The sequence below is a fragment of the Scyliorhinus torazame genome, chromosome 15 (genome assembly GCF_047496885.1).
Source record: "Scyliorhinus torazame isolate Kashiwa2021f chromosome 15, sScyTor2.1, whole genome shotgun sequence".
Taxonomy (NCBI): domain Eukaryota; kingdom Metazoa; phylum Chordata; class Chondrichthyes; order Carcharhiniformes; family Scyliorhinidae; genus Scyliorhinus; species Scyliorhinus torazame.
In genome coordinates, this window is record NC_092721.1 from 5573022 (window position 1) to 5599576 (window position 26555).

At 47.8% G+C, this 26555-nt stretch overlaps 1 protein-coding gene across 4 annotated transcripts in view; it reads left to right on the plus strand.

Moving 5' to 3' along the window:
* cars2 (cysteinyl-tRNA synthetase 2, mitochondrial) overlaps positions 1–26555 on the plus strand; it is a 126012-nt gene that overhangs the window by 18761 nt on the left and 80696 nt on the right. Inside the window, exon 3 of one of the 4 annotated variants that reach the window (XM_072476005.1) lies at positions 15559–15726. The exons of the other annotated variants lie outside the window; for them this stretch is intronic. Within the exon in view, the coding sequence (XP_072332106.1) occupies positions 15695–15726 (32 nt within the window). The 5' untranslated portion in view covers positions 15559–15694. The remainder of the gene's footprint in view (positions 1–15558; positions 15727–26555) is intronic. 4 annotated transcript variants of the gene reach the window in all.

Below are 26555 nucleotides of genomic sequence, written 5' to 3' on the forward strand. Positions count from 1 at the left end.
TAGGGGGTTTATGGATCAGATGGGGGGAGTGGACCCATGGCGGTTTGCAAGGCCGCAGGCCAGGGAATTTTCTTTTTTCTCCCATGTGCACAAAGCCTACTCCCGGATAGATTTTTTTGTTCTGGGCAGGGCGCTCATCCTGAGGGTGGAGGGGACAGAGTATTCGGCCATAGCCGTTCGGACCACGCCCCGCACTGGGTGGAACTGGAGCTGGGAGAGGAGAGGGACCAACGCCCGCTATGGCGGCTGGATGTGGGACTGCTGGCAGATGAGGTGGTGTGTGGGAAGGTGAGGGGGTGTATTGAAAGGTACTTGGAGGCCAACGACAATGGGGAGGTGCGGGTGGGGGTGGTATGGGAGGCGTTGAAGGCGGTGATCAGGGGAGAGCTAATCTCCATCAGGGCTCATGGGGAGAAGACAGGGCATGGAAAGGGAGAGGTTAGTGGGGGAGATTTTGAGAGTGGACAGGAGATACGCAGAGGCCCCGGAGGAAAGGTTACTTGGGGAAAGACGGCTCCAGACGGAGTTTGACCTGTTGACCACGGGGAAGGCGGAGGCACAGTGGAGGAAGGCGCAGGGGGTGACCTATGAGTATAGGGAAAAGGCTGGTCGGATGCTGGCACACCAGCTCCGTAAGAGGATGGCAGCGAGGGAAATAGGGGGAGTCAAAGATGGAAGGGGAGCCACGGTTCGGAGTGCGACAAAAATAAACGAGGTATTTAAGGCCTTCTATGAAGAGCTGTACAGATCCCAGCCCCCAGCGGGGGAAGAGGGGATGAGACGATTCCTAGACCAACTGAGATTCCCAAGGGTGGAGGAGCAAGAGGTGGCTGGTTAGGGGGCACCAATTGGGTTGGAGGAGCTGAGCAAGGGTTTGGGGAGTATGCAGGCGGGGAAGGCCCCGGGACCGGACGGGTTCCCGGTGGAGTTCTACAGGGAGTACGTAGACCCGTTGGCCCCGCTACTAGTAAGGACCTTTAATGAGGCAAGAGAGGAGGGGACTCTGCCCTCGACAATGTCGGAAGCGACAATTTCTTTGATCCTAAAGCGGGACATGGACCAACTGCCATCGGAGGAGGGAGAGGCGGAGATAGTGGCAGCTATGGACGCGGAGAAGGCCTTTGACCGAGTAGAGTGGGAGTACCTCTGGGAGGTGCTGCGTAGGTTTGGGTTCGGGGGAGGGTTTATCAGTTGGGTTAAGCTCCTTTTCAGAGCCCCGGTGGCGAGTGTAGTGACGAACCGGCGGAGATCGGAGTACTTTCGGCTGTACCGAGCAACTTGCAGGGGTGCCCCCTGTCCCCCCTGTTGTTTGCATTGGCCATGTCATTGAGGGAGTCTAATAAATGGAGGGGGGTGGTCCGAGGGGGAGAAGAGCATCGGGTGTCGCTATATGCGGATGACCTGTTGCTGTACGTGGCGGATCCAATGGAGGGGATGGTGGAGGTCATGCAGACTCTAAGGGAGTTTGGGGAGTTTTCGGGCTATAAGCTCAATGTAGGGAAGAGTGAGCTCTTTGTATTACAGGCAGGGGTCCAAGAAAGAGGGATAGGGGACCTACCGCTGAGGAGGGCGGAGGGGAGCATTTGGTATCTGGGGATCCAGATAGCCAGGAGTTGGGGGGCCCTACATAAACTGAATCTGACGAGGTTGGTGGAGCAAATGGAGGAGGATTTCAAAAGATGGGACATGTTACCGCTCTCACTGGCGGGTAGAGTGCAGTCGGTCAAAATGGTGGTCCTTCCGAGGTTTCTGTTTGCGTTTCAGTGCCTTCCCATCGTGATCACCAAGGCCTTTTTCAAGAGAGTAGGTAGGAGTATTATGGGGTTTGTGTGGGCGAATAGGACCCCGAGGGTAAGGAGAGGGTTCCTGGAACGCAGTAGGGACCGAGGAGGGTTGGCGCTGCCAAACCTAGGGAGCTACTACTGGGCAGCAAATGTGACGATGATCCGCAAGTGGGTGATGGAGGGAGAGGGGGCGGCATGGAAGAGGATGGAGATGGCGTCCTGCAAAGGAACGAGCCTGGGGGCGTTGGTGACGGCACCGCTGCCGCTCTCGCCGACAAGGTACACCACGAGCCCGGTGGTGGCGGCAACGCTAAGGATCTGGGGCCAGTGGAGACGGCACCGGGGTGCAATGGGAGCCTCTGTGTGGTCCCCGATCAGGGGTAACCATCGGTCTGTCCCGGGGAAGATGGACGGGGGGTTCCAGAGCTGGCATCGGGCGGGGATTAGAAAAATGGGGGACCTGTTCATTGACGTGACGTTTGCGAGCCTAGGGGCACTGGAGGAGAAGTTCGAGTTACCCCCAGGAAATGCCTTTAGATATATGCAGGTGAGGCGACGGGTGAGGGAATTCCTGTTGCTCCCGGCACAAGAAATTCAAGACGGTGATCTCGGGTGTATGATTCGGGGAGGGCAAGGTGTCGGCAATACACCAGGAGATGAAAGAAGAGGGGGAAGCGCTGGTAGAAGAGCTGAAGGGTAAATGGGAGGAGGAGCTGGGGGAGGAGATTAAGGAAGGTCTGTGGGCTGATGCCCTAGGTAGGGTTAATTCCTCCTCGTGTGCCAGGCTCAGCCTGATACAATTTAAGGTCGTTCACAGAGCTCACTTGACGGGGGCGAGGTTGAGTAGGTTCTTTGGGGTAGAGGACAGATGTGGAAGGTGCTCAGGGAGCCCGGCAAACCATGTCCATATGTTTTAGTCATGCCCGGCACTGGTGGGGTTCTGGAGAGGAGTGGCGGCAGCAATATCTCAGGTGGTGAAAGTCCGGGTCAAGCCAAGCTGGGGGCTAGCAATATTTGGAGTAGTGGACGAGCCGGGAGTGCAGGAGGCGAAAGAGGCCGGCATTCTGGCCGTTGCGTCTCTAGTAGCCCGGCGAAGGATCTTGCTAATGTGGAAGGAGGCGAAGCCCCCCAGCCTGGAGGCCTGGATAAATGACATGGCTGGGTTCATCAAGCTGGAGAGGATTAAGTTTGCCTTGAGAGGGTCTGCGCAGGGGTTCTACAGGCGGTGGCAACCGTTCCTAGACTATCTCGCGGAGCGTTAGAGGAAGGTCGGTCAACAGCAGCAGCAACCTAGGAAGGGGGGAGGGGGGGGGGTGAATGGGGGATTGCCTGGGAGGGTGGATGAGCAAGAAATAACATGAAGGGTTGGGGAAACTGGCACGTATGGGAGAGAGCCAGTGTACAAAGTTATGTAAACATATCATTTTGCCATGTATATATCTTGCTCTGTGCGATTTCTTGTTATTTTGTTAGGGTGGGGGGGTTATTGTTTGTAAAGGAGAAAAATTGTGTTAAAAAACTTTAATAAATATATATATATATATTTTAAAAGTGCCGTCATACACGGGGGTTGGAGGTGGGAAGCTTTCGGAGATATACAGGGAATTGTGAGAGTGGGAAGGGGCCCCTATCAAAGAGGTGAAGAGGAAGTGGGAAGAGGAGTTGGGAGGGGAGATGGAAACTGAACTGTGGGGAAAAAAGCCTTGAAAAGGGTAAATGCATCCTCGTCCTGTGCTAGACTCAGCTTGATTCAGTTCAAGGTAGTCCATAGCGCCCACATGACGGTAGCCCGGATGAGTAGGTTCTTCGAGGGGGTGGAGGACAGATGTGGACGGCCAACCATGTTCATATGTCTTGGGCATGTCCGAAACTGAGGGAATTCTGGCAGGGATTTGCGGATGTTATGTCAGAAGTCCTGGAAGATAGGGTAACTCCGAGTCCAGAATTAGCAATATTTGGGGTGTCGGTGGATCCGGGGGCAAAGGGGGGGAGGGAGGCCGATATCCTGGGCTTCTCCTCCCTGGTGGCCCGGAGACAGATCTTGCTGAGATGGAGGGACTCGGAGCCCCCGAAGTCAGGAGTGGGGTCAGCGATATGGTCGGGTTTCTCAGTCTGGAGAAAATCAAGTTCGCTCTGAGAGGATCAATACAGGGATTCGCCCAGAGTTGGCAGCCGGTCATCGATTTCTTCAACAAAAACTGAACGTCAGCAGTAAGGGGGAAAAGGGGGGAGGAAGGAAAACAGAAGGCATGGTAATGTTAAATAAGGACAGGGAACTTAGTATACTGGTAATTGGGGCCAGGGCAGAAGAAGTGGAGGACGTGGTTTATTGTTTGTTCTTCTAGGGGGTATTTTGTGCATCGGCCCGCCCGGTTTTAGAAATGTCAATATGTTAAATTGTGAAAATTACAAATGCTTCAATAAAATATTTTCTAAAAAAAAATTCATGATTGGGATGAGAATTTAGGAGGCATGGTTAGTAAGTTGGCAGATGACATCAAGATTGGTGGCATAGTGGACAGTGAAAAAGGTTATCTAGGATTGCAACAGAATCTTGATCAATTGGGCCAGTGGGCCGATGAATGGCAGATTGAGTTTAATTTGGGTAAATATGAGGTGATGCATTTTGGTGGATTAGATCAGGGCAGGACCTACTCCGTGTTGGGGAGAGTTATAGAACAAAGAGATCTAGGAGTACAGCTTCATAGCTCCTTGAAAGTGGAGTCACAGGTGAACAGGGTGGTGATGAAGGTATTCGGCAAGTTTGGTTTCGTTGGTCAGAACATTGAATACAGGAGATGGGACGTCTTGTTGAAGTTGTACAAGACATTAGTAAGACCACACTTGAAATGCTATGTACAGTTCTGGTCATCCTATTATGGAAAGGATATTATTAAACTAGAAAGAATGCAGGATGCTACTGGGACTTGATGGTTTGAGTTATAAGGAGAGGCTGGATAGACTGGGACTTTTTTCCTTGAAGCGTAGGCGGCTCAGGGATGATCTTTTAGAGGTCTATAAAATAATGAGGAGTATAGATAAGGTAGATAGTCAACATCTTTTCCCAAAGGTAGAGGAGTCTAGACCTAGAGGGCATAGGTTTAAGGTGAGAGGGGAGAGATACAAAAGGGGCCAGAGGAGAAATTTCTTCACACACAGGGTGGTGAGTGTCTGGGACAGGCTGCCAGAGGCAGTGGTAGAGGCATGTACAATTTTGTCCTTTAAAAAGCGGTTAGATAGTTACATGGGCAGGGTGGATATCGAGGTATATGGGCCAAATGCGGGCAAGTGGGACTAGCTTAGTGATAGAAACTGGCGGCATGGACAAGCTGGGCCGAAGGGCCTGTTTCCATGCTGTAAACATCTATGACTCTATGTGACCATGGTTGCACACGATGAAGTGAACTTGGCCATTCTACACAAAATGTTGTCCTGACTCAGGAATGTACCAAGTTCCTTTGTAAAGTTCGGTAAGTGTGCGCTTTCTTGTCACAATAGTTGCAGGTTAATGACTCACTGGGAAAATTGCTTCTTGGTATCAACTCTGATTAGCTGTTTGTCGTCTTCCACCAATATTATTCATTTCAAAAATCTTACCCAAGCACACTGCAACCAAACCTATCTTCCTCCATGAAGAATACTCTGAAGGTTTGGCACCTCTTATAAATACATTTCAAAATCTTCCGTTCAAGGGACATCTTTGTCCTCTTTTGCACCCTAGCCAAGAGCCTCTATCAGATTCACAAATCATTAATGTTGTTATGAAAAATCAAAAGTACGTTTCTTATTTATCGAGGATTAGAATTGAAAAGCAGAGGTTCTTATGCTTATAGAACCTTGATTATGCTGTGGTTGAAGCACTATAACAGTTCTGATCTTCATATTATAAAAAGGATATAGAAGCGAAGAGGTGTAAAAATATTTACCAAGGGCAATCCCAGAACTGAGAGATTATAACCACCAAGAAAGTGTCACATGTGAGTACCTTTAAGACATGGATGTTTAAGCAATGTACCTTTAAGAAAACAGTGATGTCAGAGAGTGGGTGGAGCTGAGGTCAGGTCAGCCATTTTGCAGTTTAGTTTTGCAGTTTGAAAAGAGCTTGGGAGTGTCTGTGTTTGCAGTGAGCTGGATCTCTGCCATGAAAGACTGTGGATCATTAGGGTGATTTAAACTCATAAAAGTAAAGCCTTTAACCTGATGTGATTCTGTTTAAAGGTGTTAAGTATCTTGGAAGTTTGAAGGAACATTGTGAGGAATTATTTACTGTTGCAATATTTTTGGCGTCATCTTTGAAGTAAGGGGTGTTAAGAGATCCAATGTTTATTTAAGATGTTAAGTTGAGTTCATGGAATAAACATTGTTTTGTGTTTGAAAACCCACGTGTCCATAATTGTAATCCCACACCTAGGGAAAAAGCCGTGTGCTAGGAAAAGCAACAAATAGCATTAAAGGGAGAGGTTGGTTGAACTCCATGATACAATTTGGGGTTCTGAAAACGCCTCTCCTGTAACAATTGGGGGCTCGTCCGGGATAAACGTCTATCTATTGGATTGGCTTTTGTGAACTTAAAGACAGTGAAGGATTGTTGCTTTTCCGGTGTGGTATTTTTGTTTTAAGTGTGTTGTGAACAATGGCTCTTTCAGAGGCTCAGAAATTTTTGGGGGTGGAGAATGTCACACATAGTACCTTACGGACAGAAACAAAAAGCAGACTGTTAGATTTGGCAAGAACATTGCAGTTAACATTACCTGACAAAATGCGAAATGATGAGGTAATTATGGCGGTGGTTAAGCATTTAAAGTTGCCTGAGATAGAGTTTGACTCATTGGAAATGGCAAAAATTCAGTTGCAAATTAAACAAATGGAACATGAGAAAGAATTAAAGCGGCTTGAATACGAGAGTGAGAGAGAGGGAAGAGAAAGAGAGAGAAGAAAAATAAAAGGAAAGAGAAGAAAGGAGAAAAGAAAGAATAGCCCGAGCAGAAGAAAAAGAAAGGGAGATACAGATCAGGGGAAAGGTTAAAGGGAGGGAGTTTGAACTTCAGAAAATGGCCATGAAACATGACAATCAGTTAAAATTGGCAGACGTAAAGGGAAACGTACAGTTGGATGGTAGTGATGAGGATAGTGAGAAAGAACGTCATAGTCGAAGGCTTGGTGGGAATCTATTTAAATATGTCCAAGCATTGCCAAGGTTTGACGAGAAGGAAGTGGAAGCCTTTTTCATTTCATTTGAGAAGGTAGCTAAACAAATGAAATGGCCACAGGACACGTGGGTGTTACTGATTCAAACAAAGCTGGCTGGTAGAGCTAGTGAAGTGTTTGCATCACTACCGGAGGAGGTATCTGGAACGTATGAGGAGGTGAAGAAATCCATCTTAAGTGCATATGAGCTAGTGCCTGAAGCTTACAGACAAAGGTTTAGAAATTTAAGGAAAGAATTTGGTCAAACATACATGGAGTTTGAAAGGCTCAAACAGAGTAATTTTGATAGGTGGATAAGGGCTTTGAAAATAGACCAAATGTATGAAGCTCTCAGAGAAATTATACTTTTGGAGGAGTTTAAAAATTTAATTCCTGATGTAGTGAGAACTCATGTGGAAGAACAGAGGGTTAAAACTGCGAGATTAGCAGCGGAAATGGCAGATGATTATGAATTAGTTCATAAATCAAAGATTGGTTTCCGACATCAGTTTCAGCCGGTGAGGGATAGAAACTGGGGACATGAGAAATACTCAAGTGGTAAAGGTAAAGGTGATCTGATGGGAGACAATAAAGAGAGTGTACCTCAGATTAAAAAAGAAATCCAGGAGGGTGGAAAAGATATGAAAAGTTTCAAATGTTTTCACTGTAATAAACTAGGCCATGTAAAGTCACAGTGTTGGTGGTTGAAGAAAAGCACTGGGAAGGCTGATGTGGTAAAACAGGATAAGACAATGGGGCTTGTTAGAGTGGTAAAGGAAAGCCCAAGGGAAGCGAAGGAGGTGCAAACGATTGTACAGCCTGTTCAAGAAGTAATTGTTAAGAAGGTGCCAGATGTATTTAAAGAATTTACTTGTGTGGGTAAAGTTTACTCAAGTGTATCAGGAGGAGCAGGTAAAGAAGTCACAATTTTAAGAGCTACAGGGGCTAGACAATCTTTAATGGTAAGAGATGAGGAATTACGTAGTTTGGGAAGAATGGTGCCAGAAAAGGTGGTGATGTGTGGAATTCAGGGTGAGAGGAGTAACGTTCCATTATATAAGGTAAGGTTGGAAAGTCCAGTGAAGAGTGGTGAAGTGGTAGTAGGAGTAATAGGGAAACTATCTTGTCCAGGAATACAGTTTACCTTGGGTAATGATAAGCTGGATCGCAGGTGGGAGTGATGCCTACTGTGGTTGATAAGCCAGTGGGAAATCAGTCAACTGAAGTGTTGAAGGACAAATATCCTGGGATTTTTCCAGATTGTGTAGTAACAAGGTCGCAAAGTCATAGGTTAAGACGAGCAAAAATGAAAGAGTGAAGATGAAGTTGAAGTGCAATTATCAGAAACAATTTTTGATCAGATGGTTGAAAAAGAACAAGAACAGGTGGAGGATGAGGCGGATATTTTTAGTTCAGGAAAATTGGCGGAGTTACAACAGAAAAATGTAGAAATAAAACGGATATATCAGAAAGCATATACGGAAGAGGAATCTGAGCATATACCAGAGTGTTATTACCGTAAAAATGAAGTCTTGATGAGAAAATGGAGACCTGTACATATGCATGCGGATGAGAAGTGGGCAGAAGTTCATCAAGTAGTATTGCCGGTAGGGTATAGAAAGGAGGTGTTGCGAGTTGCACATGAGGTACCAATGGGAGGTCATTTGGGAATAAGGAAAACTCAAGCTAAAATCCAGAAACATTTTTATTGGCCTGGATTACATAAAAGATGTAGTTAAATTTTGTCAATCATGTCACACATGTCAAGTGATAGGGAAACCTCAAGCAGTGATAAAACTAGCGCCCTTAATACCCATTCCAGCATTTGAGGAACCTTTTACAAGGGTCCTAATCGATTGTGTAGGACCGCTTCCTAAAACAAAAAGTGGGAATCAATATCTTTTGACTGTAATGGATGTGTCTACTAGGTTTCCAGAGGCCATTCCAGTACGTAATATTACAGCTAAAAGGATTGTGGAGGAGTTACTTAAATTCTTTACTAGATATGGACTACCCACAGAAATTCAATCTGATCAAGATTCGAATTTTACTTCAAAGTTATTCAAAGAAGTTATGGATAGCTTAGGAATAAAACAATTTAAATCAACTGTGTACCATCCAGAATCGCAGGGAGCGTTAGAAAGGTGGCATCAGACATTAAAGACAATGTTGAGGGCGTATTGTCAAGATTATCCAGAGGATTGGGTTAAAGGAATCCCATTCGTATTGTTTGCAATTAGGGATGCACCAATGAGTCAACCAAATGTAGTCCTTTTGAACTAATTTTTGGTCATGAGGTAAGAGGACCACTTAAATTGATTAAAGAAAAATTGGTGGGTGAGAAATCGGAATTTACACTATTGGATTACGTGTCAAATTTTGGGGAACGATTAAATAGAGCAGGTGAATTGGCTAGACAACATTTGAAAGTTGCACAAAATGTGATGAAACGGGTCGCGGACAAGAAATCCAAAGTTCGTAGTTTTGCCAGTGGGGATAAAGTTTTAGTGTTGTTACCAGTGGTAGATGAACCTTTAAAAGCTAGGTTTTGTGGACCTTATCGGATTGAAAGGAAATTAAGTGAGGTGAATTATGTGGTAAAACCACCAGATAGAAGGAAGACTCACCGAGTGTGTCATGTGAATATGCTTAAAAGGTACTTTGAAAGGGAAGGAGAGAAAAAGGAGGTTTTAATGATTCTAACTCAAAGTGACGAACCAAATCCAGATGACTGTGAATTTGACATACCTCAAATTAAATTGGAAAATGAGGATGTTCTTAAAAATTGGGATGAATTGTTAAGTTACCTTCCAGAGGAAAAACAAACTGACTTGAAAGAGTTATTGATATCACATGGGCAAGTTTGTAGAGATAAATTGGGAAGTACTAAAATGGCTATACATGATGTAGATGTGGGAAATGCTGTTCCGATCAAACAACATCCATATAGACTTAATCCTTTAAAATTGGCTCAGGTTAACAGAGAGATTGAGGTTATGCTGAAGAATGGCATAATTGAAGTGGGTTGCAGCCAATGGAGCTCGCCCATAGTGATGGTACCTAAACCAGATGGTACCCAACGGTTGTGTGTGGACTATCGAAAGGTGAATGCAGTTACAAGAACGGTCTTTTATCCTATCCCACGTTTGGAGGATTGCATTGAGAAAGTGAGACAATCCGCTTTTATTTCCAAATTGGATTTACTGAAAGGTTACTGGCAAGTACCTTTATCTGAAAGGGCGAAGAAGATTTCAGCTTTTGTGACTCCAGATGGGATATACCAATTCAAAGCTATGCCATTTGGCATGAAAAACACCCCAGCAACATTTCAACGGTTAACTAACAAAGTTGTTTCAGGATTACCCAATTGTGCGGTATACATTGACGATCTGGTAATTTTCAGCCAGACGTGGAAAGAACATTTAAAACATCTGAGGGAGTTATTCGATCGACTTCAGGAGGCGGGTTTGGTGATAAACCTAGCCAAAAGTGAATTTGGAAAAGCCCAAGTCACTTTCCTTGGCCATACAATCGGACAGGGTCGACTGGTCCCACAGGATGTGAAAACAAAAGTTATTGGTGATTTTCCGATACCCTCGACACAACGGGAAATAATGCGATTTCTTGGTATGAGTGGATTTTACCGGAAATTTGTACCAAATTTTAGCAATGTGGTCGCTCCACTGACGGACTTGCTCAAGAAGCGTAACAAATTCCAGTGGACAGCGGAGTGTCGACAGGCATTTGACGGCCTGAAGGCTGTGTTAACCACTGCTCCTGTGTTAGCCATCCCAAATTATACCAAACTCTTCAAAGTGGCTGTTGATGCGAGCGATGTGGGCGTAGGTGCGGTGCTTCTACAAGATAACGACGAAGGGCTAGAGCGGCCTGTTGGTTATTTTTCAAAGAAATTGAATTCTCACCAGAAAAGTATTCGACGATTGAGAAGGAGACTTTGAGTTTGGTGCTGGCTTTGCAACATTTTCACATTTATGTGACCAGCAATCCATCTGACACCATTATATATACTGATCATAATCCTTTGACGTTTTTGGAGCGATTCCGGAATAACAATGCGAGGCTGTTTCGCTGGAGTTTATTGTTACAGCCATGTAACAAAATAGTACATGTGGCAGGACGGGAAAATGTGATAGCCGATGCTTTGTCACGAATGTGATCAATTGAGAAGGTTTTCGGTTGGAGGAAGAAGAACAAAGAAAAATGGACTATTATTATACCTGTTTGCGTGTGTTTTTTAAAAAAACGAAAAGGTATACTTACTGTGTACATTTCTTAGTGGATGGTGCAAAAGTGAAAAATGAAACCATCTTGAAGTTGATGGTTTATATTTTTTTTCTTGGGGAGAGGTGTCATGTGAGACTATCTTTAAGACATGGATGTTTAAGCAATGTACATTTAAGAAAACAGTGATGTCAGAGAGTGGGTGGAGCTGAGGTCAGGTCAGCCATTTTGAAGTTTAATTTTGCAGTTTGAAAAGAGCTTGGGAATGTCTGTGTTTGCAGTGAGCTGGATCTCTGCCATGAAAGACTATCTGTGGATCATTAGGGTGATTTAAACTCATAAAAGTAAAGCCTTTAACCTGATGTGATTCTGTTTAAAGGTGTTAAGTATCTTGGAAATTTGAAGGAACATTTTGAGGAATTATTTACTGTTGCAATATTTTTGGTGTTATCTTTGAAGTAAGGGGTGTTAAGAGATCCTATGTTTATTTAAGATGTTAAGTTGAGTTCATGGAATAAACATTGTTTTGTGTTTGAAAACCCACGTGTCCATAATTGTAATCCCACACCTAGGGAACAAGCTGTGTGCTAGGAAAAGCAACAAATAGCATTAAAGGGGGAGGTTGGTTGAACTCCATGATATATTTTGGGGTTCTGAAAACACCTCTCCCAGAGTGGGACTGTTTTCACTTCGGAAAGAGAATGCTGAGAGGCATAGCATTTAAGATCATGGAAGTTATGCTGGAACTGTATAAAATATTGGTTGGATCACAACTAGAGTACTGTGTGCAGTTCTAGAATCCACATTACAGGAGGGATGTGATAGCACTGGAAACGCCGCAGAGGAGATTTACCAGGATGTTGCCTGAGCTGGAGAGTGTTAGTTCCGAAGAGAGAGTGGATAGACTGGGGTTGTTTTCCTTGGAGCAGAGGAGACTGAGGGGCTGATTGAGATGTATAACATTGAGGGGCACAGATAGAGTAGACAGGAAGAAACTTTTCCCCTTGGTGGAGGGATCAATGACCAAGGGCAGGGATATACGGTGAGGAGCAGGAGGTTTAGAGGGGATGTGAGAAAAACCTTTTCGCCCAGAGGTGGGTGGGAGTCTGGAACTGGTGGGAGGTGGGTGGTGGAGGCAGAGACCCTCATAACATTTAAGAGGTATTTGGATGTGCACTTGCTGTGCCAAGGTATATAAGACTTTGGGCCAAATGCTGAAAAATGGGATTAGAATACTCGTGTCATGTGGTTGTTTTTGACCGGCGCAGACTCGATGGGCCGAAAGCCCTTTTCTAAGCTGTAGACCTCTGTGACTTAATGACTCTCTGGGGTAACCTATACAGGTTTGTAAAATGATGAAAGACTTTGATAGGGTAGATTTACAGCAGGTATTTCCACTTGTGAGTGAATCCAAGACTCGGGGCCATAAATATAAGATTGGGAATAATAAATCCAAAAGGGAATTGGGAATTCTTTACCCAGAGAGTGGTGAGAATGTGGAACACGCTACCACAGGGACTAATGAAGGTGAATAGTATTGATTCTTTTAAGAGCAAGATAAATAAACAACACTCCGGTCATTCCAAGCAACCTATCTTCCAACTGACTGTGAACAATGACATTGGTGGTGTCATAAATTCGTGAAATATAATTGCTTTTAAAAACTTTATTCTATATGTAGGGATAAAAGCAAAGAAGGAATGAGAAATTAATAGCTGCTGAGATAATTCTAGCAAATAAAGTCAGTCAGGCTCAGAGGTTAAATTATTCAGTTAAATCAGTCAGGCTCAGAGGTTAAATTATTCAGTTAAATCGGTTAAATCAGTCAGGCTCAGAGGTTAAATTATTTTACGAGCGAGCTTTACCACAGTTCAATATAACTCATTGATTTCAGTATAAAAATTGGGATACATAAGGGAGAAAGAAATAGAGGGATATGCTGATGGGGTTAGATGAAAAGGAATGGGAAGAGGCTCGCCTGAATCATAAACACTGGCACAGACAATTGAGGAAAAGTGGTCTATTTCTGTCCTGTAAAATTCTAATACACATTGGTTTGGAGTGGTTTATTGTCACGTGTACCAAGGTACAATTAAAAGTATTGTTCTGCGTGCAGCTCAAACAGATCATTCCATACATGAAAGGAACATCCATAATAGGGCAAACATCCCATCGGCAGCTTTGCCTGGTTTTCGACCCCCTGCATTCCTCAATTGCTTTATACAAGTATGGGTATCTGCTGCTTCATTGCCTAGCAATTCAGGGAGTACTATTGCATTTCTGTCTCAATGGCAACTTGCAATGGGCATATGTGCAAGGAGCAGACCAGCCAGGTATTATGATGCCGGACCAATCCCCAACAGTGGCTAGGATACCGAACAGAAACCCCAGTAGTTTATTTTATAAGACTGTGAGGAAAGGATATTTTGTCCCAGGAGCGATTTCACGCACAAATAGGGATATGTATTTTAAAACTAACTTTATTACTAACTTTAACATTACAAATACAAATAGCTTCCAACTACCAGTTAAATGATGCTTATCAATACAATGACCCTTAACTACTATCTTTATCTCCACCCAAACAAAATCCACTTTTAAATACAGTTAGCAGACTCAGGAAAGCTTGCTGTAAAGAGATCCTTAAGGAACTAGCTGCAGATTCCTGCCTGAGCCAAATTACTGGTTAATCTGCCAGCCTTTCCAAAAACTGCTGTTCTATTCACTTTCCACAGACAGGTCTGTAACTGAACTGTAAAAGCACAGCCTCTTGTCTGTTCACATCCCTATCTAAAAGCCAAACTGAAAAAACAACACCTGACTGCTTCAATCACTGGCTCCTGCCATTAGCTCCATCATCTTACTAAAATTAACCACAATGGGCACAATCCAATGGCCACACTGTGCCCAAAAAGCAGCTCGCCGTCGTGCAATGTGGCTGAAAGAAGCAAGGAGACCCCGCTCCCTGGATCTACCCGGCTCGTAATGCCTCACAAGATCTAATGCGATCTCATGAGATGTTGCGATGTAAATCCTGCCCATTATGGGTGGGATCACCTTTTAGAAAATCTTTATATTAGAGCAAGACAGCTAGTCTCACTGTAATACGCAGTTTCCTGAGGCACCCGAGGCATTGCGATCTATCCCCTTCGCCTCGGAGACCCCAGGCTTTTCAGTACTGGTCTCCACAAACTGGGACCAGACGGAACGGCACTCATGGGGGTCTCCCAGGGGATCGTAGATACCCCGGTGCATTCCCTTTGGCCAGGGTGACACCCTGGCACTGCTGGTGCCACCTGGGCACCCTGGCACATCCAGCTTGGCATCCTGGCAGTGTCACCTGGGTGCCAGTCTGGCGCTGTCAGGGGCACTGCCAGGGTACCAGATTGGCACTGGTAAGGTGCCCAGGTGGCATCGTAAGCTGTCAGGGACACTGCCAAGCTGACATTCTTCGTGCGGCAGCAATTGGGGTGCTCTTTGTGGGTGTTGGGGGAGGTGCGTGGGGATCCCGAGGACCCCCCCATAGTGAGTTGGGGCTTGGGGGGGTTTGGGCAGGTGCTCCTCGCTACACTCAGGCATTCCGGTGAGCTGGGCTCCTCCGTGCAGAAAACAGGGCTAAGTGTGGCCTCGGTTGCACGTTCTCCACTGAGGCCCCCTATTTAACTCGGTCCCGTTCGATAGCGCTGTCTTTCTCGGCGCTGTGAGCGCTGGGCAAATGCTGCTAAACATGCTCGCTATGGGACTTTGTCCCCATTTAGTTAAATCGCATCCAATGTCTAATTATCTACTCCCAGGGAACCTTCTTTATATAAACAAAAGTCCATTAACCCAACTTAAGTAAACAATATCCATGGCTGGAATATATTATGATCTTATTTTACGATGCTTTATTGCAACTCTGTCTCTCGCTGCCTTTCAAACCTGGATTTTTAAAAACATGCTTGCAGGGCAGCATGGTGGCACAGTGGTTAGCACTGCTGCCTCACGGCGTCGAGGTCCCAGTTCGATGTCGGCTCTGGGTCACTGTCCGTGTGGAGTTTGCACATTCTCCCCATGTTTGCATGGGTTTCGCCCCCACAACCCAAAGATGTGCAGGGTAGGTGGATTGGCCACACTAAATTGCCCCTTAATTGGGTACTCTAAATTTATTTTTAAAAACATGATTGCATACCAACCCAGGCTTTTAGAACTTGCTGCACCCAACACATATAATATTATACATCTGAAATTCCTACATTGAGCATTCAGGGGCTGCCTGCATGTAGCAACAGGAAATCTACATTCAGTGACATCACCGACTCACTCAAAAATCTAAATCAATTTGTGATTATCTGTTCTTGATCAGAGCTGCTAAACTACAGAGATCTCTTCTAGAGGGAAAGTGGAGGGCAGCAGAAAGCGGGGTTGACCGAGGTTTAGTTGGATGTCACCGAGCGGTTGTACACAAGGTACAGTGAATATGTGAGGATGGGGCAAGACAGATGAACGAGGCACCAAGACCGCAGACCTGCTGGTAGGTGTAGCTACAAGTAGCAGCAACAGAGAGTAAATAACATATATTTTTGTAAATAGTATGCTTTATGTTTTGTGATTTTTTTTAAAAAAAAAATTAAAGTGGGATATGGAATTTGAATTCACAAATAAATCAATAGCAGCCTGGAATTAATAATGGCCGTAGCGGAAAATTGGTATAAAATAATCCTAATAAGATGCATTAAATGTAATTGGCTTTCACTGATATCTGGTTGTCATTTTCGTATCTTCACACCTTCCTTTGGTGAAAAGCGTGAAGGGTCTGACTGGTTGGTGTGTAAATGCTCCTTTCATAACCATCTTTACATCAGCAAATGGAGGGTTAGTCGAACAAGGCAGGAAGGTTTTATGTGCTCCGACAAGCCTGGATGATGAAATGATGGTGGCTGCAGTGGACATGATGTAATGTAAATACACTGCTGGTGCATTGGGAAGGTGAGCCAAGAGTCTGTTCCAGAAAAAAATGGTGGTGGATTATTTTATGTTCACGTGACCAGACTGATGGGGCCTTAATTTAATGTCCCATCGGGAATTGGTGAAGTAGTGGTATTCTCACTGGATTGGTAATCCAGAGACCCAGAGTAACGCTCTGTAGACCCGGGTTCGAATCCCACCAGGGCAGAGGGTGGAATCTGAATTCAATAAAAATCTGGAATAAAAGTCTAACGGTGACCATGAAACCATTGTTAATTGTCATAAGAACCCACCTGGTTCACTAATGTCCTTTAGGGAAGAAAATCTGCCGTCTTTACCCGGTCTGGCCTACACGTGACTCCAGACCCATAGCGATGCTGTTGACTCTTAACAGCGCCCACCGACTGAAATGGTTTTGCAAGCCACTCGGTTCAAGAGCAATTAGGGATGGACAATGACGTCCACATCCAAAAGAACAAATTAAAAAAACCTGTGACAGTGCAGCACTCCCTCAGTACTGACCCTCTGACAGTGCGGCACTCCCTCAGTACTGACCCTCTGACAGTGCGGCACTCCCTCAGTACTGACCCTCTGACAGTGCGACACTCCCTCAGTACTGACCCTCTGACAGTGCGGCACTCCCTCAGTACTGACCCTCTGACAGTGCGACACTCCCTCAGTACTGACCCTCTGACAGTGCGGCACTCCCTCAGTACTGACCCTCTGACAGTGCGGCACTCCCTCAGTACTGACCCGCTGACAGTGCAGCACTCCCTCAGTACTGACCCTCTGACAGTGCGGCACTCCCTCGGTACTGACCCTCTGACAGTGCAGCACTCCCTCAGTACTGACCCTGTGACAGTGCAGCACTCCCTCAGTACTGACCCTCTGACAGTGCGGCACTCCCTCAGTACTGACCCTCTGACAGTGCGGCACTCCCTCAGTACTGACCCTCTGACAGTGCGACACTCCCTCAGTACTGACCCTCTGACAGTGCAGCATTCCCTCAGTACTGACCCTCTGACAGTGCGACACTCCCTCAGTACTGACCCTCTGACAGTGCAGCGCTCCCTCAGTACTGACCCTCTGACAGTGCGGCACTCCCTCAGTACTGACCCTCTGACAGTGCAGCATTCCCTCAGTACTGACCCTCTGACAGTGCAGCACTCCCTCAGTACTGACCCTCTGACAGTGCAGCACTCCCTCAGTACTGACCCTCTGACAGTGCGGCACTCCCTCAGTACTGACCCTCTGACAGTGCAGCACTCCCTCAGTACTGACCCTCTGACAGTGCGACACTCCCTCAGTACTGACCCTCTGACAGTGCAGCTCTCCCTCAGTACTGACCCTCTGACAGTGCAGCACTCCCTCAGTACTGACCCTCTGACAATGCAGCACTCCCTCAGTACTGACCCTCTGACAGTGCAGCTCTCCCTCAGTACTGACCCTCTGACAGTGCAGCACTCCCTCAGTACTGACCCTCTGACAGTGCAGCACTCCCTCAGTACTGACCCTCTGACAGTGCAGCACTCCCTCGGTACTGACCCTCTGACAGTGCAGCACTCACTCAGTACTGACCGTCTGACAGTGCCGCGCTCCCTCAGTACTGACCCTCTGACAGTGCAGCACTCCCTCAGTACTGACCGTCTGACAGTGCCGCGCTCCCTCAGTACTGACCCTCTGACAGTGCAGCACTCCCTCAGTACTGACCGTCTGACAGTGCCGCGCTCCCTCAGTACTGACCCTCTGACAGTGCCGCGCTCCCTCAGTACTGACCCTCTGACAGTACAGCGTTCACTCAGTACTGACCCTCTAACAGTGCAGCACTCCCTCAGTACTGACCCTCACACAGTGCAGCACTCCCTCAGTACTGACCCTCTGACAGTGCAGCACTCTCTCAGTACTGACCCTCACACCGTGCAGCCCTCACTCAGTGCCGACCCTCTGACAGTGCGGCACTCCCTCAGTACTGACCCTCTGACAGTGCAGCACTCCCTCAGTACTGACCCTCTGACAGTACAGCGTTCACTCAGTACTGACCCTCTAACAGTGCAGCACTCCCTCAGTACTGACCCTCACACAGTGCAGCACTTTCTCGGTACTGACCCTCACGGTGCAGCACTCTCTCAGTACTGACCCTCTGACAGTGCAGCACTCTCTCAGTACTGACCCTCACACAGTGCAGCACTCCCTCAGTACTGACCCTCACACAGTGCAGCACTCCCTCGGTACTGACCCTCACACCGTGCAGCACTCCCTCAGTACTGACCCTCTGACAGTGCTGCACTCCCTCGGTACTGAACCTCACAGAGAGCAGCAATTTCTACAGCCTTCGCACCGCTCTAATGACAATGTACCATTTCCTCAGTACTGCACTAGGAGTGTCAGTGTAGGTTGTGTGTTTCTGGCATGAGTGGTTGGAGTCGATGGCCTCCTAATTAAGATGGTCAAGTCTAATCTGACACCGATTTACTGGTCAAATAAGTTGCCATTCGATATACGAGCTTCCTCTGACATTTCAGATCAGAAAATAACAACCGTTTAACCCTATGGAATTCCCCCAGTATTAAATCAAGGGCAACTACTGTTATTTTTGTTGATGTGGTTCCCCCAAAACAAACTTGTGCATAAAAAGGAAGCAGTTGTTTTTATCTGCTATCACTTTGGTCCCTTTTAAGCAGTAGAAATAACTGATAAATGAAAGAATTCGAGGCTGCCTGTGGTTTCTTTCCATTATTGAATAAATAAAAAATCCAATGGTTTGGTTTTCCCTCGGACTGCTTAATGCAATAAAGGTGTTTTTTTGCTTCTTCAGACGAAGGTTGAAAGAATCCTAGAGTTGTCCAGTGGAGAAAAGAATCATTTGGCCTTTTGCGTCTGTGCCTGCTCTCCAAGAGCTGTCCATTAGACCGCAAGACATAGGAGCAGAATTAGGGCCACTCTAATTCTGCTCCGCCATTCAATCATGGCTGATATTTTTCTCATCCCCATTCTCCTGCCTTCTCCCCATAACCCCTGATCCCCTTATCGATCAAGAACCTATCTATCTCTGTCTGTCTTAAAGACATTCAGTGATTTGGCCTCCACAGCCTTCTGCGGCAAAGAGTTCCACAGATGCACCACCCTCTGGCTGAAGAAATTTCTCCTCACCTCTATTTGTTCCACCTCCCTACCTTTTTGCCGTAGCCCTGCCTCTTCAAGTGCTTATCCAGTTCCATTCTATTATTTATGATTGAATCTGCCACTCCCACACTCTCGAATAGGGCATTCCCGATTCTTTTGTTTTCTTCTTATAAATTTAGAGCACTGTAGCACGATCAATCACTCACGAGACGAGATGACAAGGAGTCAATCGATGGCTTTATTACGCAGAATTGTTCCCCAGCAGCACAGTTACAGAATGTGGCTGCTGGGAGAATCCGGGCTCTTCTACGCTGCCTTACTGGGTGGAGCCAGGAGGCGGCTGATCCAATCGGGACCGAGCGTCTATCCACCAATAGCCCCTCGGCATCACAGGGTATCGTAATACCCCTAATACATACCACCACAGAGACAGAGCGGGACTGGAGTATGTGAGAAAGACAGAGCGGGACTGGAGTATGTGAGAAAGACAGAGCGGGACTGGAGTATGTGAGAGAGACAGAGTGGGACTGGAGTATGTGAGAGAGACAGAGCGGGACTGGCGTATGTGAGAGAGGCAGAGCGGGACTGGAGTATGTGAGAGAGACAGAGTGGGACTGGAGTATGTGAGAGAGACAGAGTGGGACTGGAGTATGTGAGAGAGACAGAGCGGGACTGGCGTATGTGAGAGAGGCAGAGCGGGACTGGAGTATGTGAGAGGGACAGAGCGGGACTGGAGTATGTGAGAGAGACCGAGTGGGACTGGAGTATGTGAGAGAGGCAGAGCGGGACTGGAGTATGTGAGAGAGGCAGAGCGGGACTGGAGTATGTGAGAGAGGCAGAGCGGGACTGGAGTATGTGAGAGAGACAGAGCGGGACTGGAGTATGTGAGAGAGACAGAGCGGGACTGGCGTATGTGAGAGAGACAGAGCGGGACTGGCGTATGTGAGAGAGGCAGAGCGGGACTGGAGTATGTGAGAGAGACAGAGTGGGACTGGAGTATGTGAGAGAGACAGAGTGGGACTGGAGTATGTGAGAGAGACAGAGCGGGACTGGCGTATGTGAGAGAAGCAGAGCGGGACTGGAGTATGTGAGAGGGACAGAGCGGGACTGGAGTATGTGAGAGAGACCGAGTGGGACTGGAGTATGTGAGAGAGGCAGAGCGGGACTGGAGTATGTGAGAGAGGCAGAGCGGGACTGGAGTATGTGAGAGAGGCAGAGCGGGACTGGAGTATGTGAGAGGCTGAGAGAGAAACACTATACCACTGGAGTTGGAAATTTCATTTCCTCTTCCCCCCCCCCCCCCCAAAAAGGCTCAGAGCTTGAACTCGGGTGCAGTGTGGGGAAGGCTACGGGATCTCCCTTGTTTTAAGGGTGGGTATCCTTCATCACAGAGTGAGGCAGGGATGTCAGCTGCGATGCATCAGACTCTGTTTCCTCCCAGTGTAACATGTTGGCACAGCTTGCTGTGGGCTTGGGCTTCAGACTCTGTCCAGCACACTAACAGCTGCACCAATATACAGTCACAATGGAACCACTTTTTCTTGTATTAATATTCTGATATTGGCCTGTGTTTTGTTGAAAGCTGCTTTGAAAGGATTTCTCCATGGAGCATTTTTTATTCCGAGCATTTCCTTGTGATATCCAGCAGTGGCACTGTGATAGAGTGAAAGTTACATGAAAATACTTTCTCCTGGTGCCCTGTGGCATCTCGAGAGCTCCATCTGCTGGATTGTTGCAATTCAACTTCAAATTTAAATTTTTAAAATCGTTACGGCTCATTTAACTGATGCTCCTGTTTCTCACGGCCAGCCCTGCCCCCTGTGCTATCTGTGTAGTCATTTCCCCTTCCTGACCAGCCCTGCCCCCCGTGCTATCTGTGTAGTCCTTTCCCCCTGACCCTGCCTCCTGTGCTATCTGTGTAGACCTTTCCCCCTGACCAGCCCTGCCCCCTGTGCTATCTGTGTAGTCCTTTCCCCGTCCTGACCAGCCCTGCCCCCTGTGCTATCTGTGTAGTCCTTTCCCCCTGACCAGCCCTGCCCCCTGTGCTATCTGTGTAGTCCTTTCCCCCTGACCAGCCCTGCTCCCTGTGCTATCTGTGTAGTCCTTTCCCCCTGACCAGCCCTGCCCCCTGTGCTATCTGTGTAGTCCTTTCCCCGTCCTGACCAGCCCTGCCCCCTGGGCTATCTGTGTAGTCCTTTCCCCCTGACCCTGCCTCCTGACCAGCTATGCCCCCTGTGCTATCTGTGTAGTCCTTTCCCCTGACCAGCCCTGCCCCCTGTGCTAACTGTGTAGTCCTTTTCCCCCTCCTGATCAGCCCTGCCCCCTGTGCTATCTGTGTAGTCCTTTCCCCCTCCTGACCAGCCCTGCCCCCTGCCCTATCTGTGCAGTCCTTTCCCCCTCCTAACCAGCTCTATCCCCTGTGCTATCTGTGTAGTCCTTTCCCCCTCCTGACCAGCCCTACCCCCTGCGCTATCTGTGCAGTCCTTTCCCCCTCCTGACCAGCCCTGCCCCCTGCGCTATCTGTGTAGTCCTTTCCCCCTCCTGACCAGCTCTATCCCCTGTGCTATCTGTGTAGTCCTTTCCCCCTCCTGACCAGCTCTATTCATGTATTCACAGGACTTCACCTTTTGTACTAGTCTACCATGAGGGACCTTGTCAAAGGCCTTACTGAAGTCCATATAGACAACATCCACTGCCCTACCTGCACCAATCATCTTAGTGACCTCCTCGAAAAACTCTATCAAGTTAGTGAGACACGACCTTCCCTTCACAAAACCGTGCTGCCTCTCACTAATACTTCCATTTGCTTCCAAATGGGAGTAGATCCTGTCTCGAAGAATTCTCTCCAGTAATTTCCCTACCACTGAAGTAAGGCTCACCGGCCTGTAGTTCCCGGGATTATCCTTGCTACCCTTCTTAAACAGAGGAACAACATTGGCTATTCTCCAGTCCTCCGGGACATCCCCTGAAGACAGCGAGGATCCAAAGATTTTTGTCAAGGCCTCAGCAATTTCCTCTCCAGCCTCCTTCAGTATTCTGGGGTAGATCCCATCAGGCCCTGGGGACTTATCTACCTTAATATTTTTTAAGACACCCAACACCTCGTCTTTTTGGATCTCCATGTGACCCAGGCTATCTACACACCCTTCTCCAGACTCAACATCTACCAATTTCTTCTCTTTGGTGAATACTGATGCAAAGTATTCATTTAGTACCTCGCCCATTTCCTCTGGCTCCACACATAGATTCCCTTGCCTATCCCTCAGTGGGCCAACCCTTTCCCTGGCTACCCTCTTGCTTTTTATGTACGTGTAAAAAGCCTTGGGATTTTCCTTAACCCTATTTGCCAATGACTTTTCGTGACCCCTTCTAGCCCTCCTGACTCCTTGCTTAAGTTCCTTCCTACTTTCCTTATATTCCACGCAGGCTTCGTCTGTTCCCAGCCTTTTAGCCCTGACAAATGCCTCCTTTTTCTTTTTGACGAGGCCTACAATATCTCTCGTCATCCAAGGTTCCCGAAAATTGCCGTATTTATCCTTCTTCCTCACAGGAACATGCATGTCCTGAATTCCTTTCAACTGCCACTTGAAAGCCTCCCACATGTCAGATGTTGATTTTGCCCTCAAACATCCGCCCCCAATCTATGTTCTTCAGTTTCCGCCTAATATTGTTATAATTAGCCTTCCCCCAATTTAGCACATTCATCCTAGGACCACTCTTATCCTTGTCCACCAGTACTTTAAAACTTACTGAATTGTGGTCACTGTTACCGAAATGCTCCCCGACTAAAACATCTACCACCTGGCCGGGCTCATTCCCCAATACCAGGTCCAGTACCGCCCCTTCCCTAGTTGGACTGTCTACATATTGTTTTAAGAAGCCCTCCTGGATGCTCCTTACAAACTCTGCCCCGTCTAAGCCCCTGGCACTAAGTGAGTCCCAGTCAATATTGGGGAAGTTGAAGTCTCCCATCACCACAACCCTGTTGTTTTTACTCTTTTCCAAAATCTGTCTACCTATCTGCTCCTCTATCACCCGCTGGCTGTTGGGAGGCCTGTAGTAAACCCCCAACATTGTGACTGCACCCTTATTCCTGATCTTTACCCATATAGCCTCACTGCCCTCTGAGGTGTCCTCCCGCAGTACAGCTGTGATATTCTCCCGAACCAGTAGCGCAACTCCGCCTCCCCTTTTACATCCCCCTCTATCCCGCCTGAAACATCTAAATCCTGGAACGTTTAGCTGCCAATCCTGCCCTTCCCTCAACCAGGTCTCTGTAATGGCAACAACGTCATAGTTCCAAGTACTAATCCAAGCTCTAAGTTCATCTTCCTTCCCGTAATACTTCTTGCATTAAAACATATGCACTTCAGGCCACCAGACCCGCTGTGTTCAGCAACTTCTCCCTGTGTGCTCTGCCTCAGAGCCATACTGGCCCTATTCCCTAGTTCTCCCTCAATGCTCTCACCTTCTGACATATTGCTCCCGTGCCCACCTCCCTGCCATACTAGTTTGAACCCTCCTGTGTGACACTCGCAAACCTCGGGGCCAGGATATTTATGCCTCTCCAGTATAGATGAAACCCGTCCTTATATAGGTCACACCTGCCCCGGAAGAGCTCCCAGTGGTCCAGATAACAGAAACCCTCCCTCCTACACCAGCTGTTTAGCCATGTGTTTAGCTGCTCGATCTTCCTATTTCTAGCCTCACTGGCACGTGGCACAGGGAGTAATCCCGAGATTACAACCCTCGAGGTCCTGTCTTTTAACTTTCTGCCTAGCTCCCTGAACTCCTGCTGCAGGACCTCATGCCCCTTCCTGCCTATGTCATTAGTACCAATATGTACAACGACCTCTGCCTGTTTGCCCTCCCCCTTCAGGATGCCCTCTACCCGTTCGGAGACATCCTGGATCCTGGCACCAGGGAGGCAACATACCATCCTGGAGTCTTTCGCGTCCACAGAAGCGCCTATCTCTGCCCCTGACTATAGAGTCCCCTATTACTATTACTCTTCTGCGCTTTGACCCTCCCTTCTGAACATCAGAGCCAGCCGTGGTGCCACTGCTCTGGCTGCTGCTGTTTTCCCCTGATAGGCTATCCCCCCCGACAGTATCCAAAGGGGTATACCTGTTCGAGAGGGGGACAACCACAGGGGATTCCTGCACTGACTGCCTGCCCTTTCTGGTGGTCACCCATTTCTCTGCCTGCACCTTGGGTGTGACCACATTTACATAACTGCGATCTATGACGCTTTCCGCCACCTGCATGCTCCTAAGTGCATCCAATTGCTGCTCCAACCGAACCATGCGGTCTGTGAGGAGCTCCAGTTGGGTGCACTTTCTGCAGATGAAGCCATCCGGGACGCAGGAAGCCTCCCGGACCTGCCACATCTCACAGTCAGAGCACTGCACCCCTCTAACTGACATTGCGTCAATTAATTAAAATTAAAAAAAAATTTTTTTAAATATTTTTAAAAAAAATTTCAAAGTTACTGTTAACTATCTGTTTCCTAGCACTAGATTTCGAATAGAAATGCGAAAGCTAAATATAGTACTCTCCGATCTCTGGCTTAGATATCCCTCTAAATTATAATTAAGTAATTATGTTTAATTAGTTACCAATGCTTAATTTTTTATATTTAGTGTAGATTCCCAACCAGCCACTCAGGCCACAGCTTTTCTGTGATGTCACTTCAGTTTCCCCCCGACACACACAATTTGAAAAAGGTATAAAAGTAAAAATGAGTAAAAATCACTTACTTACCTTCTTACCCTCTGAGTGTCTTAGATGTTCTCAGGTTCTCTCCCTGACAGAGACTGCTCCTCCTCCTCCGAACGGCTCCCGAAATTAGACCGCGATCTTTTAAAATCTCCGCTCCGACTCGCAGCTCCCGCGCTTTTTAAATCTCCCGCGCTGTTTTCACTGTCCCGGCTCACTCAGCTCCCGCGCTGTTTTCACTGTCCCGGCTCCCTCAGCTCCCGCACTGTTTTCAGAGTCCTAGCTCCCGCGCTGTTTTCAGAGTCCTGGCTCCCTCAGCTCCCGCGCTGTTTTCACTGTCCCGGCTCACTCAGCTCCCGCACTGTTTTCACTGTCCCGGCTCACTCACCTCCCGCGCTGTTTTCAATGTCCCGGCTCTCTCTCCTCTCGTGCTGTTTTCACTGTCCCGGCTCTCTCTCCTCTCGTGCTGTTTTCAAAGTCCCGGTTCCCTCACCTCCCATGCTGTTTTCAATGTCCCGGCTCCCTCAGCTCCCGCGCTGTTTTCACTGTCCCGGCTCACTCAGCTCCCGCGCTGTTTTCACTGTCCCGGCTCACTCAGCTCCCGCGCTGTTTTCAGAGTCCCGGCTCTCTCAGCTCCCGCGCTGTTTTCACTGTCCCGGCTCACTCAGCTCCCGCGCTGTTTTCAAAGTCCCGGCTCACTCAGCTCCCGCGCTGTTTTCACTGTCCCGGCTCACTCAGCTCCCGCACTGTTTTCACTGTCCCGGCTCACTCACCTCCCGCGCTGTTTTCACTGTCCCGGCTCACTCACCTCCCACGCTGTTTTCACTGTCCTGGCTCTCTCTCCTCTCGTGCTGTTTTCACTGTCCCGGCTCACTCACCTCCCGCGCTGTTTTCACTGTCCTGGCTCTCTCTCCTCTCGCGCTGTTTTCACTGTCCCGGCTCTCTCCTCCCGCGCTGTTTTCAATGTCCCGGCTCACTCACCACTCACGCTGTTTTCACAGTCCCGGCTCACTCACCTCTCGCGCTGTTTTCACTGTCCCGGCTCACTCACCTCTCGCGCTGTTTTCAATGTCCCGGCTCTCTCTCCTCTCGTGCTGTTTTCACTGTCCCGGCTCACTCACCTTCCGCGCTGTTTTCACTGTCCCGGCTCTCTCTCCTCTCGTGCTGTTTTCAAAGTCCCGGCTCCCTCAGCTCCCGTGCTGTTTTCAATGTCCCGGCTCCCTCAGCTCCCGCGCTGTTTTCACTGTCCCGGCTCACTCAGCTCCCGCGCTGTTTTCACTGTCCCGGCTCACTCAGCTCCCGCGCTGTTTTCACTGTCCCGGCTCACTCAGCTCCCGCGCTGTTTTCAGAGTCCCGGCTCTCTCAGCTCCCGCGCTGTTTTCACTGTCCCGGCTCACTCAGCTCCCGCGCTGTTTTCACTGTCCCGGCTCACTCAGCTCCCGCGCTGTTTTCACTGTCCCGGCTCCCACAGCTCCCGTGCTGTTTTCAATGTCCCGGCTCCCTCAGCTCCCGCGCTGTTTTCACTGTCCCGGCTCACTCAGCTCCCCGCGCTGT